This window comes from Gorilla gorilla, chromosome 5 (genome assembly GCF_029281585.2).
Source record: "Gorilla gorilla gorilla isolate KB3781 chromosome 5, NHGRI_mGorGor1-v2.1_pri, whole genome shotgun sequence".
NCBI classification, from domain to species: domain Eukaryota; kingdom Metazoa; phylum Chordata; class Mammalia; order Primates; family Hominidae; genus Gorilla; species Gorilla gorilla.
Window position 1 is genome coordinate 167,303,813 of NC_073229.2, and position 15,187 is coordinate 167,318,999.

Consider the following 15,187-nt stretch of genomic DNA (forward strand, 5'->3'; position numbering starts at 1 on the left):
GAACCATGGAGTATCTTCTTAAAATATTAAGTCAGAAGAATTGCAGAAGACTAGGTATAGTATGACCTAAGTTCATAGAATAATGTGTAGAGTGCATTTTACATGCATAGAAAAAGATCTTGAAAGATAATACCTCTTCCTTTGGCAATAAAGATCTTTGCAGGTGGAGATTGTAAAGAATGTTCACTTTTTATACATTTCCTTATAGTGATTTATTTATTACAAATATGTTCATGCTTCAGTATATCTGTCTGTTGCACTTCTACGTGAATGGTGTTGTCTTAGATTGGACTCCTGTGACCAGGCTTTGAGATGGAGACCACATGCAGAAGGAGGCAGCCCTTGGGAGGTTCCCCTGTTAGGAAGTAAGGAAGACAGCATTGGGCAGAGAGGGAAGCTCACCCATATTGCAGTTGTAACTGAGACATACTAGGAGCTTTTGAGCTCGGATGGCCCTTCAGAGTCATCCTAAATTGGGGCAGGGTCTTTATATCCTTGCGTTAGCCAGTCATTGGGTTTGGACTGCCTTGAGGAGGGAGCATGACCTTGGGCTAGTCCATTCCCTGTAGCTGAGGGCAACTCCTGTTGAAGGATGCAGCTAAGAATGGCCAGCAACTGATAGTCCTATGCACTGGCCAATGGATGCCCTGACTCTGAAGAGGGAATCTGGGAAAGCACTACAGTATCCATTACAGTTATTTGGTGTAAGTTTAAAATTTATTTTTAGACCTTGCAGACCTTGCTTAATTATCTTAACTTTGCTTTCACTAATACAAAGGTAAAAGAGGAAAAAATGATTATCTCAATGTGAAAAAAATTAAATGAAATTAAAAAACCTTTTTGATTAAAAAAGTCTTGGCAATTAGGAGTAAAAAGCAATTTATTTGCCCTGATAAAGAGTACTTTCTCCAGGCTCCCCTTTCTCTGAAGGTGTAGGCCCTCTGCGGGCCAGGCTCCTCTGGCTTAATTTCCTCCACCACACTGTGTGGCCTCAGGCCTTGCCTTCCTTCTCCTTGACCACAGTCCGTAGAGTGCTCTGATTCTCATATTGATATTTGCCTCCAGGCAGTCCCAGTTTCTGAATTTCCTTCTGTTTTCATTTTTCCTCTCTTCTTTTTTTTTTTCCTTTTTTTTTTTTTGTGGCTCCTAGTGATTTCCCTTCCTTTCTTCTGTGCTCAGCAATACATTTAAAAGTATATTTGTTGTAATTTATTTAGCACCTGGTGTTTCACAGCAGGAAGGTTTTTCAGTGTATCTGGTCCATAGTTCTGCAGAAAGCTAAACCCCGACTGTCTTCACCAAAGGCAATTTTTCCTTTTGCTGCCTCTAATGTGACTTTCAGTTTTATTTTTTATATTTTATTTATTTCATAAGTTCATTCACCTTTATCCTCTTCTCCTCTTGCTCTATCTTCTATTGAATCTCAGTTTTTCTTCTTTGACCTCTTTTCTTTAATGGAGAATTATTTGATCATGAATTATACCTATTGGGGCAAACTTTTCTGGTTTGTATCATTCAGCTGACTTTTTAAAATCATATTCCTCTCTATGTTTTTTTGTGGTATCTATGACTACATTCCATACTGTTTCATTTCTTGTGATTATGCATTCTTAGATTGGTTTGTTCTTACCGAGCCAGCTATTTGTGAAAGGATAGAAATGGAGACAGACTAGGGAAGGGAGCTAGGGCAGCTTGAATTTCCATCTATTTTCCACTACTGCCTTTCCTGGAGAACGGCCTCTGTGTGGGCTCAACTCGTTTCTCTCTCCTCAGCTCATTTTTATCACAGCTCTTTTGGATGGTGACATAAAGCTTGGTCTCCATCAGCTGAGCATGAGCCATATATTCAGGCTTGGTACCACCACTCTTTTCTTGTTGACCTTAGTACACCCACATCCTGCTCTGGCAGAGATGACACACTAGCCTGTTTCCACGTTTAGCATCATCACCTCTGACCCCTAATGCCAAACAGGGGTCAGAGCATTTCCCCAGTGCTCCCATGCATTGAGACCTCATGTTCCCAGCAAGGGTCATTTAATGTCCTTCAGGGTTTGCCACCTGTAAAGACATCTCTGTTCTGCTCACTCAACCAGAGAGCTGCAGGATCTTGTTTCTTCCATCAGTCTCCCCATGTCCTTGTTTAATTTTCCTAACACTTGGCAGCCTTTTAAAGAGTGATGTTTGGATTATGGGTGTTTCCTACTGTTTCATCAGTTTCACTTCTGTTTCTCGTTCTCTTAATTTTTGGTTGACTTAAGGAAAGAGAGCTTTCAGTCTTGCGCTTGATCTTGAAGTCCAGAGGATTATTATAGGATGATAGAAGACTTAAGCAGGTGAGGGACGAGCTATCTCATAGATGATCTGAGAAGGGCTGGGCCGTAAGAGTAGCCTGGAAAGAAGGAGATTTCTTCCTTACACACAGAAGGACAAAAATCCACAGGGAACATACAGGAGGAATTTTAGGTCGATAGGAAGAAAAGGAGTAAAAAGGTACTTGCTCCTGTGGGAGATGTGGAGTCTGGCATGTACAAGGAACAGCAATAGACTTTATTCATTTATTCAGCAAATTTTTATCACATCCATGCTATATGCCAGGCAGTGGGGAACCAGTAATGAACAGGACAAACCAATTCCTGTTCTCTGATACTTCACTTTCTCATAGAAGAGCCGCAGAACAAGGAAGAACTGAGCAGCAGCAACAATAGCAAGAGCCTGTTTTCTGCCAGGTTCTATAATAGACAACAGAGCACTGGAGGGTCTAGTGGTGGCTTCCATGTGGAGGTGCTATTTAAGCTAGATGTGAAAGAACAGAGAATCCAGCCATGTGAAAGGAGGGGAAGAGCATTCCTGGCACAGAGTAGAAAATGCTGTGGCCCTGAATCAGGAAAGAGCTTAATAATTTTCAGGAACAAACAAATTACTGGTTGGACTTGAAGGAGCAAGACAGAACATGGCACAGGCCGAGGTTGGAGAGAAAAGAAGGAACCAAATCATGTAGGCATTTGTAGGAGCTGGGTTTGTATTCTATCATTACTTCCTCAGTCAGTAGAGATAATGAAGAACAGAAATCTAGGCAAATATGGATAAATTATAAATGTACCAAAATGATGATAGTTAAAACCCATGAAAAAAAGAGCATAACATCAACAAGTGCTTTGGCAATTCTCTATATGGAGATTCTGGTTTTAAGATAATTTGGGCAGAATTCATAGCATAAAAAATTAACATTACTCACAGACTTACATTCTAAGGAGAGGAATTCCATGTCATGCTTTTAGGAATGAATCCTAGAAACTGATTGTCCTCTGGAACAAAGGAGACTGTGGCATTTTAGAGAGCCCTAAGATTCACTATGCATTTCTGAATTTGAGGATATAGTTGAGGAAAATTAGTCAGAAGGAAAGGACTTGGACACTCAGGATTCCATAGATCTGGAAAGTGGGAAGGCAAGGGCCGTGCTGAAGGAGACATTCACTCTTTGCATGGGGGCCATCAGAGACAAAGCCAGATAGCATGCACAACACCCAGCTTATTCTCACACCCATGCTTTCTCTGTTTGCAAAGAGAAATCACATTGGAAATATTTCTAAAGATTACCCTTCTGCAACAGAAAGAATTGACTGGAAAGTAAGTTATGAAAAAGAAATCTGGAAGCAAGGTAATAGAGCCCCAAACAGAATTTAAACCTTTTCCTATCAGTATTTGGTAGAGTCTGAGTACTGACTTATCAGAATATATATAGGATTTTATCCAGTTGAAGCTGCAGACTTTAAGGATGTATCCATTTCCTCCCCTCTTCCCTCCGTCCTTCCCTCCCTCAACAGTGAATGTTTGAGATGATGCTATCCAGCCTTTATAGACCAATCTATAGATAAGTGACTCTTCTTTTCAGCCTTCTTCATGGCGAATTTCTCTCCAACATTCTTTGCATTCTAATTGGTCTTACTCAATTCCAAAGAATTTCCCATTAATCAATAAAGCTTCTTCTTAGAAGTGGACTAAAGCTGAAGTTTCAGCCTCTGTCAGACTCCATGTGAGAGACTCCTTTCAAAAAGAGGCAAACTGTAAATCAAGTTTTCTTTTGGCATTAATTTCCTAGTAGTTCTGGGGGTTCAAATGAGACATCAATGACTAGCTGTCACTCAAGTATTTTATCTCAAAGCTTAAAGGACTGGAAAGTGACTGTGCTCCTTCCACTCTCAGTTCAAGTACAGTATTCTGTTCCTGGCAGCCAAGAAGCAGCAGGTGTAGGATGAGGAATAGCTGGCCATTGCTCCTGGCCAGAGAAGGCGCTTCTTCACAACAGTGGAAGGTTTCAGTATCGCTTAGCCTGTCCAAGAGAAACTATTTTTGTTCCATATCCATGCCCCGGTAGGAGAGTTCAAATTTATTTTGGGTTTGCTGATGGCTATACTATCAGGAGGATATCAGTGCAGGAAGCCAAGAAGCTACCATCTGTGCTGTGTTTATATCTAAAGAATTATTTAGAAGACTGATTACTCAGTTAGCTGGGCCTCCTGACCTTCTACTATTACACTTAGAAAGGTAACTAACACTTTCTTGAAAGTCACTTCACTTTTAATAACCCATATAATTCCCTCAGTATAAGATAGGGATCAAAGTATTGACCAAAGCTTCACACTGAGTCTCATGTGTTGTGGATGCTATGAATGATCACTTGTGGTTAACAGGTAGTGACTCCTAACAGTGATATGTTAGTAAATATTTAACAATGGGCTCTCTAGGGAAAAAATAACTGATTCATAGCATTTGCCAGTTTCCATGATGGAATAGTAAGGACAGTTTTATAAATTCAAAAACGTAGATGAAATATAGAAATTCCTCAAAAGACAATAATGACCAAAATCAACTCAAGCAAAGTAGGAAGCCCAAATAGCCCTATATTTATTAAAGAAAATGAATTCACAAATCTGCCCACCAGAAAAATTGCAAGTCCAGATGGCTTTACTAGGGAAGTATATCAATTGCATAAGGAATAAATTACAATAATCTTGTACAAAACCCTTCAGAAAATAGAGAGGAAACACTTCCCAACTCACCTTTTGATTCCAGAATTTATACTGTTACCAGAATTAGATGAAGACATTATGAGAAAAGAAAATTATAGATCAGAAATCAGTATACTTCATGAATAGAGATGAAAAGAAAATTCTTTGCAAAGTATCAGCAGACTGAATCCAGTAAAAACATATATATGTGTGTGTGTGTGTGTGTGTGTATGTGTGTGTGTGTGTATATATATATATAAATTATCATATATGATGACCAGGAATGTAAGGTTGGTTTGACTTTCAAAATCAACTGATGTAATTCACTATATTAACAGAATAAAGAGGGAAAACTGTATGATTGTCTCAAGATATGAAACAAAACCATCTGAAAAAATGGAAAAATTCAGCACTTATTCTTTGTGTATGTATATAACTCCCAAATAAAGTAAGAATAGAAGAGATTTTTCTCAACTTGATAAAAGACAACTAAAAGAAGCCTGCAGCTAATATCAGACTTAAGTGTGGAAAGACTGAACACTTTCCCTAAGATAGAGATGAAGGCAAGGATGCTCACTCTCCATCACTTCTATTCAACATATTGCTGCAGGTCACAGGCAGTGCAATAAAAAAAAAGAAGTAAAATGCATAAAATTGTAAGGGAAAAACACTGTCTTTATTTGCAGATCGTGTAAGTATAAAATGCAAAACTATTTCTAAAATAGCTACTAGAACTACTACATGAATTTAGCAAAGGTATAAAATACGTTGTCAATATTCAAAAATCAGTTCATTCTTATAAACTAACAAAAAAGAATGTAAAAAATGTAATACTCTCCACAATAGCATCACAAAACATGAAATATTTATGGATAGGTTCAACAAAATATGTGCAGTATCTGTGCATTGAAAACCACAAACATTGCTGAGAGAAATTAAAGAAGACCCAAGTTAGGGGATACAAATGATCTTCATGGATTGGAAAATTCAATATTGTTAAAATGTTAGCTCTCCCCAAACAGTCACCATGAGAATTCTAGCAGGATATTTGTATAAATTAATAATTGGAGATTCTAACATTTAAATGGAAATGCAAAGGACTTAAAGCAGTCAAAACAATTTGGAAAGGAAGAACACAGTGGGAGCCTATGATAAGCAGAATTCCAACATGATGCCAAGATTCCATCCCCTGCTGCACCAGCCTGTACAATCCCCTTCTGTAGAGTATGAGAGAGACCTGTGAATATGATGGGATGTCACTCTCTTGATTAGGTTATGTTATGTGGCAAAGGTGAAGAGATTTGCATCAGTGGCTCCATCCAAGACTGAAGTGGCTTGGTGCCTGTGTTTGGACACCCAGACCAAATGTAAACCTTTGGTCCTCACCCTCCAGAAACAGATGTGCCTTTACCACCCCTCAGGTTAAGGCAAACACACATTTATCGCACAGTCTACCTTCAGGGTCAGACTGGGGGAGGAGGTCCACAAATGCCCTGAGGCATACTCATGACTATGTGGGCAGGGAATTCCAGGCTCACAGTTACTCCAGGTGTGATCTCGAAAGGAAGAGGTGCATGCTTCGCATAGGCAAGGCACTTGGCCACGGGATGTCTTCACTCCATGGGAAGGGAGGAGGCTCAAGGTGGCTGAAGTAGAGCCTCCCCAAGCAGAACATCTCAAACTTATATGTGCATAAGATCTTATTGAAATGCAGGATCAGAGCAGATCAGATTGAGACCTGGGATCCTGCACATTTAAAAGCTTTCAGGTGACATGAGTGCTGCCGACCCACTTTGAATAGCAAGGCTGGAATCATAGGGCGGGGTAGTACTGCTGTGATGCCTGGCAGTGCATCCCTGGCATTGGACCACATGATCAGCCCTAATTGGTTTGGTGTCACTTGTGAAATCTATCCAGCAAAAGAAGTGAAAACAGAATGGCTATCTTTAATTAAGTGTTTACTATCTGTCACTAATATCTTTAGGTGTGATAAGTCATGTAATTCATTGGTAACCACTCCTTGCCAAGTACCAGCTTAGAAACGCTAGCCAGTTGCTTAAAGACGTTCTTCTGATCTCATAGCATCCCTTATTTTCAACCTTTTATCTGTCCCAGTTACCCAAGCCATTGTGCTACAAAATTCCTAGGATCCTCAAGTTTTTCTAAACCCTCTTTTTCCTAAATCCTCGTTTTCACGGACCTCAAGACAGCCTGGGAAAACATCCTGGTTGGTTCTACTACAAAATCTTGTTATTAGATCTCTGTGGGGTCCTCCTGATTCATGGCAGTCTTCCTTTTAAATATTTTATGGACTTCCTAGTACGTTATCCACAGCAGTGCCCCAAATCCACTCTTTGTGCTCAGCTCTATTACCAACTGTCAGCAAAAGTGCTTGCATTTCACTTTAAAGGGAAGAATGCTTAATCTGTGTTTATAATCCTAATCCCTTTCTTTTCCTTGGCTTTGCTTATCAGTTGTTCCCTGTCTTTCTATCTCCTTTTACTCTGACTTTTAGCCAATCAAAATACTGCCTGGATCTCCTGTTTTGTAAGATCATACACACCCTCCTAATCCCTGTTACATGTCTCAGGCAGCCAGCCTCCTTTGCCTTCCCTCACTGCCCACTGCCATGAAACAGGAGTCACCTTTTACTGCCTCTACCTGCCACCTACAACCACTTTAATCTCTTGCATTCTGGCCTTTTCTTCCACCGACCTACGAAACCACCAATTTGAAGTGGCATTAAACTATTTATTATTTTTATTAATAAAATATGGGAGCATGAATGAGATATAAAATGAAGTCAAAATTGTTTCTAATATTTATGCTGTATTTTTCCATTTTGTAGCATTTTTTATTTTGAGGCATCACTCTACAGAGACTTTTATCTCTTCCTGTGGGATGGTTCCCTTTCTATGCCACATTTTTTGACATGTACAAAAACACACACTTTTTCTTTTAAATTCAGTGCTGAAGGTTAAGACCTTGGGCCATTCATTATTTTATATGAACTTCTTTTCTCACCATTATTTGGAAGAAGGGTAAAATAATACATTGAGTACTCTACTCTCTTTTGATGATTATGTTGCTCTTGGGCCAAAACAAACCTTTGGAACTTAGATGAACTTCTAAGTTATTCCAAGAGAATTAGGAATCTTCCTTTACCCTCCATGGACCCAGCTTCTCAGTGCAGCTAAAGCCCTTGCTTAGTCTGTATAAATGAATACATTTGCTGGAAATGTGACTTTAGGAGATTTTATAGCAGTGGTTTCAATGCTGCTAGTGGTGAAGTGGAAATTTGAGAATGTGAAGATTAATTTAAACCACATGATGGGTTCAAGGAAAAGGGACATAGCTGGCAGTTTCCTGAATGTGTGCTAACTCTAGATAGTGGGTAATGGGATCCGAAAAAACCACCAGTGAACTTTTAAACCCTCTTGAGAGGAATCAAACCAGCACAATTAGCCCTGAAACAGAGCTGTACACGAAAACAGGCCTCTTCTCTCTCCCTCAGAAACCAATCCCTTTGCCTGAAAGAACACAATTGGGAGATCAGAGAGAGAGGAGGCACCTTAACTTTTACTACTAATGGGATGAAGCTAGACCTGTGTTTCCAATCATTAGCCGGTTTACTGAGCTGTCTTTCATCATAGATTCCAAATTCTGTTGGATTCTTTCAACTATTGTTAACCAATAAATTGTATGTTGTGGATAGTAGATGAACTTGAAATAAAAGATTTCTTTTTCCTTCCAGTTTGTTGTAGCAGTGTTCTGGATCATTTATGCCTATGACAGAGAGATGATATACCCGAAGCTGCTGGATAATTTTATCCCAGGGTGGCTGAATCACGGAATGGTGAGTGGATTAAAACAAACGGTTTTCTTTTATTTTAAAAAATCTATTAAATAGCTATTATCTGCTATTTAGACCTTCCATAGAATTTGCCTAAAAAGTCATGAAATCTTGGAAGGTTATAATGGGAGATTAAAATTAGAGAATACTGTAATATTTACTGAATATAAATAGAAACTTCTTCCCATGGAATGGAGTCATTATTCAAACGATGTAGTAGATGAATCCACAGATTATTAAGGTTGGTGTGTCAGTGGTGTTAAATAATATAACTAGCCAATTCTGGGATGAATTTAATTTCTCTGCCATTAGAAGGCTTGTCCTCAGAGCCCAAGGATGGATTCCCATCTACACAGCCACCAGCCCTCCACTCCACCTGCGCCTCACATCGACGGGATTTTGTTTGAAGTAACTATTGCAGCTGGACAGTTTCCCTCAGATGGGCAGCAAGGCTGTGACTTTCTCTCAGAGATCTGTTGCAGGCATTTGGAAGTGTCTTTTGCAATGGAATTGTTTGCCTTGTAGGGTTCTTCCCAAGTTAGGGTGTTCGCCTGTGGCTTTGAGGCCTTTTCCTTCTTCTCAGTCTAATTCTTTCTGATGCTTTAGCCATCATGTTGCCCTCACTAGTTTCAAATCCAGTGCTTTGGATGGTTTTCACATCATTTTACAACATTTGAGGATATATTTTCTGCAGTGAAATTTTGTCTCATCTTCCCTTTCAGTTTTTGGAATTGAGCACTACTTTGTTATTAACTAAGAAGCATGCATTTTGGTTACAGCAGTTTTTAGAATATGTCCCAGGGTGTTCCTGGTGAAAAGGGCAGCCCATCACAAGAAATTATAGGGGAAGGAAGAGCTGGAAATCATGAGTCTTGAGTACAAAATAACAGTTTCCCTTCTGCCCCCAATTTTGGTATATTTGAAGAAAAGTGGTGTGTCTAACAAACAAACATCACTGTACTGAAGGGTTTTGATCAATTCTTTCTTAAGCCAATTCATCAAAAGTGGCACATCTCAGAGAATTGGATTTTTTTTAGTTCAATTAGAGCCACACTCTTGAAGGATTAACATGGCACCTCTGGTCTATTTCCAAACACATCAGCTGGGTCTTCTCAGTTCAATTTAGCCATCCACGGGGCCTGGCATGGTTACTATGGCCTTCTCCAACTTTTTCCTTTTCTTGAATGTGAAAAGCATGTCGTAACTCCATGGCTTTGCAATCTCCTGCCCCAAATGCCCTTCTCAGTCTTTCCTGACAAATTCCTGCTAGCTTAGTTCCTATCTTCTTTAAGAAGCCATTCCTAACTCTCCAAGCAAAGTTAGCTATTCCGTTACTTGTGCTTGCACAGCACTTTCATATCTCTATTATGCATGTCTGTATCCCCACAAAAATGTTAAGCTCCTAGTGCAAAACAGCCTTTGAATTCCAAGCACTTCGCCCAGTTGTCTGGCATACAGTAGGATCAATACATATTTATTAAATTGATGAATGAATTCACTATAGCCAATTTCCATAATTCTTTGCCAGTTACATAGCTACTATTATTTTTTTTGTGCCAGGCACTCTACAGTGATTGTATCATTAAATTTTCACAGTGGCGCTACAAATAAGGAATGATCTCAATTACAAATGAAGAAACTGTATCTCAGAAACCTTATATAATTTGCCCAAATGACGTAGCTCAGGATGGTAGAAGTGGGATTTGAACCCAGGCCTATCTGGCCTCAAACGCTTGGCCACATTTTATCTGAACAAGCAAAACATTAATTAATTCTTGATAAAAACAGTTACATTGTATAGCTTTTATAACAGTAAGTTAACAAAATGTAAGAGAAACATCTTCAGGGTATTTTGAAGCTTAGTTTCAAACTGTTTAGCGTATTTCAGCTGTCTAAGATAAACCAGTCAATAATTAGGTACGTATTTTTAAGAAAAAGACATTATGAAATTCCTGATCCCCAAGAGCTGAGTTGTAAATGGAGATAGGCTTTGTAAATCATCACTTCAAACTTTACACCAAAAAACATTGTCATGTACTCAATCAGGAGCAGGCTCTGACCAAAAGGCAAGCATATTCTTGTACAAATAGTATCCTTTGTGATATCTCCAAATATAAGGAAGAGTAATATCACCTAGATAACTCTAATTAGAGTGTCCAAATTGTGAGTATTAAAGGGAGACTCTTGAAGTTGCTGCCTCCAGTTGAATGTGAAATGATGTCAGTTACCTTGTTCTGACATTACGAGAGACTTTGCTGACAACAAATAATTGCATCATGTGCTATAGAATTAAAGTCTCGGCCACTTTGGCTTATTGTTAACAGGCCTGAACTACACAATATTACCTTCATGCCAGAGAATGAATCACAGCCTTTGTGGATCCTGGTTCTAAATTTTTAATGTTTTGAACAAATGGCTTATTAAGCATGTATCCAGCCATTAGAACTTTGACTTGCCTCTCTTAATTTTACCTTGATTCACTTTGATGTCTTAAAATTCTTACTCCTGGAGGCAGATACTACTTAGAAACACAAGGAGGAATTGAATGACACAAATATTTAGGAAAGAGAAAAGATAAATTAGTTAATATGTCAAATCCTCTGAGAGATAATATGAGTTCAATAGATTCTTTCACAATGAATTTTGTGTCCTAATAGTGATAAATGACCAGTTCTTTGGTTTTCCTCATGTTCCAATTGATAGTTCCAGAATTACTGAGAAAAAAGAAGTTGCGCATGGTGGCTGAGGTGTATTTTGCAATATTAAACAATTTACATTACTTGAATTCTGTATCTGTGCAACTATAGATACAAAATGGATAAACCATGATGCTGATCCTTTAGACTAGCAATTAAAATATGAACATTAATGCTGGAATTATGAATAATTTTCATAAAATGTATAATAAAATGACATTTCAAATAAATGAGCATTTTCTTGTTTAAATAATATTTAAAGTTTTAATAACTATTAATTTGTACTTTCTTTTAATTCTAATTGGTTTTTAATATTTAATTTAAAAATAGCATTTTTAAATATATGGAAATAAGTCCATTCCAAATTTCTTTTTTTTTAAATTTTTTTAATTATATTTTAAGTTTTAGGGTATATGTGCACAACGTGCAGGTTTGTTACATATGTATACATGTGCCATGTTGGTGTGCTGCACCCATTAACTCTTCATTTAACATTAGGTATATCTCCTAATGCTATCCCTCTCCCCTCCCCGCACCCCACAACAGGCCCCAGTGTGTGATGTTCTCCTTCCTGTGTCCATGTGTTCTCATCGTTCAATTCCCACCTATGAGTGAGAACATGCGGTGTTTGGTTTTTTGTCCTTGCGATAGTTTGCTGAGAATGATAGTTTCCAGCTTCATCCATATTCCTACAAAGGACATGAACTCAATCCATTCCAAATTTCTTACCAGCCTGGATAGCTTGGTGAAACCCTGTCTCTTAAAAAAAAAAAAAAAATTAGCTGGATGTGGTGGTATGAACATGTAGTCCTAGCTACTCAGGCGGCTGAGGTGGGGGGATTGCTTGAGCCCATGAGATCAAGGCTATAGTGAACCATGATCAAGCTACTGCACTCCAGCCTGAGTGATAGGAGTGAGACCCTGTCTCAAGAACAAAAAAATTCTCACATGTATTTTAATGTATGTATTTTATTGAAAATTCAAATTGCATAAATTTTGATTATAATTTTATTTTCAATTGATCTTTTAGATTATTACTATCAGTAGAGGGAACATTTTGTGAAACTTTCCATTATAATAGCATATTTAGTAATTTTGCTGACATGAAGGCAAGAAAAATATAGTTTTAGAATATTTATATTCATATATTAAATATTTTAATATTTATATTTATAGCTTAAAATATATATGTTTTACTACTTATCCAGTCACATATTTTCTGTTTTGTTTTATAAAACTATATGTGACAATGTAGGAGGATAAAACATTTTATTTAGCACTTCATTAGCTTTATTTGTAGCTTTTTAAAAAAATGTATATACTTATTTTAATTTTCAGTGGGTAACACATACATATGCATGAAATTTAAATGTTTCCCTGCCTCCTTTGTATACCAGCTACTTAATTCTTTTTTCCTTTACTTGTACCTTTGAAAATTAATTTTAACATACATGTAATTAACATAGTTACAGGGTACTGAGTGATATTTCAAAATATGTATATAATGTGTAATGGCCAAATCAGGGTAATTAGCATATATATTTTCTCAAACATTTATTATTTCTCTATGTTGAGAACATTCAAAATCCTCTCTTCTAGCTTTTCGAAAATAACAGTAAATTATTGTTAACCTATATTCATTCTGTACTGCTATAGAACACTGGAATTTATTCCTCCTATCTAGCTATAATTGTGTCTCTGCTAACCAGCCTCTCCATACTCTCCCCTCCCAACTTCTAATAACCACAGTTCTACTCACTACTTCTATGAGCTCATCATTTTTAGCTCCATCTTATTCCAGATCTTAGAGGAAAAGCTTTCAGCTTTTGTCTCTTTAGTATGTTAGCTGTGGGTTTGTCATATATGGCCTTTATTGTATTAAGGTATATTCCATCTATACCTAATTTGTTGAGAGTTGTTATTGTAAATGATATTTAATTTTATCAAATACTTTTTCTGTGTCTATCGAGATAATCATTTGGGTTTTGTTCTTCATTTTGTTTATGAGATGTATCAAATTTATTCATTTGTGTATGTTGAATCATCCTTTCATCTCTGGGATAAATATAAACTTTTGGATGTGCTGTTGGATTTGGTTTGGTAGTATTTTGTTGAGGATTTTTGCATCTATGCTCATCAGAGATATTGGCCTATAGTTTAAATTTTTTGGTTCTGTCCTTGTCTGATTTTGGCATCATGGTAATGCTGGCATCATAGAATGAGTTAGGAATAATGCCCTCCCCTTTAATTTTTTGGAATGTTTTCAGAAGTATTTGTGTTAGTTCTTCTTTGTAAGTTTGGTACAATCTAGCAGTAAACTGTTCTGTCCTGGGCTTTACATTGTTCGGAGACTTTTTATTACTCATTCAATCTCATTGCTTGTTATTGGTCTATTCAGGTTTTCTGTTTTCTCCTGGCTCAATGTTGATAGGTTATATGTGTCCAGGAATTTATCCACTTCCTCTAGGTTTTTCAATTTGTTGGTACACAGTTGTTCATAATAATCTGTTATGATCCTTTGTATTTCTTGATCTGCAGTCAAGTGCTGTACCCTGGAGCTGTACCCCTCCTGATCCTTTGTATTTCTATGGTATCAGTTGTAATGTCTCCTTTTCTGATTTTATTTATTTGAGTCTTCTCTCTTTTTTCTTAGTCTACCTAATAGTTTTGCTTATCTTTTCCAAAAAAACAAGTTTTTTTTTGTTGGTCTTTTGAAATTTTTTGTCTCTATTTCAATTCTGTTCTGGTATTTATTATTTCTTTCCTTCTATTAATTTTAGGTTTTGTTTGTTCTTGCTTTTCTAGTTCCTTGAGGTGCATCTTTAGGTTGTCTATTTGCCATCTTTTCTTTTTAGTACTTCATTAGCTTTAATTGTAAATTTTCTTTGTTTATTTGAAATCTGATTTCTCAGAAATCACCACTAAAGAATTTATTCATGTAACCAAACACCACCTGTTCCCCAAAAACCTATTGAAATAAAAAAAAAATCCATTCAGATGAAAAAGGAAGAAAAAGAAATAAAGAACAAAAAAACAATGAAGGAAGCCTGCAGGACAAATGGGACAACATTAAGGAAACAAATATTCCCATTATAGAAATTTCAGATGAATAAGAGATGGGAAAAGGCATAGGAAACCTATTCAATGAAATAATAGCTGAAAACTTTCCAAGTGTTGGGAGAGATATGAATGTCCAGATACAGAAAGCTGAAAAATCAACAAGTAGATAAACCAAAAAAGGTTCTCTCTGAAGCAAATTATAGTCAAATTGTAGTCTTTTATCCCTCATCCACCTCCCACCCTTTCCCTTGAGTCCCCAAAGTCCATTGTATCATTCTTACGCCTTTGCATCCTCATAGCTTAGCTCCCACTCATGAGTGAGAACATAATGATGTTTGATTTTCCATTCTCGAGTTACTTCACTTAGAATGATGATTTCCAGTTCCATCCAGGTTGCTGCAAATGCCAGTATTTTATTCCTTTTTATGGCTGAGTAGTATTCAATAGTGTGTGTGTATATATATAATATATTTAATATATATTATATATATTTAATATATATAATATATATTTAATATTTAATATATATATTTTATATATATATATAAAATCACATTTTCTTTATCCAC

The 15,187-nt window shown here is 37.1% G+C and overlaps 1 protein-coding gene across 8 annotated transcripts in view; it reads left to right on the forward strand.

The window, feature by feature from the left end:
- Positions 1–15,187, forward strand: part of AIG1 (androgen induced 1) — a 285,077-nt gene that overhangs the window by 95,393 nt on the left and 174,497 nt on the right. For all 8 annotated transcript variants that reach the window (XM_031012219.2, XM_055392061.2, XM_063707905.1 and 5 more), the window contains one exon: positions 8,764–8,865. In XM_031012219.2, coding sequence (XP_030868079.1) covers positions 8,764–8,865 — 102 coding nt within the window. The remainder of the gene's footprint in view (positions 1–8,763; positions 8,866–15,187) is intronic.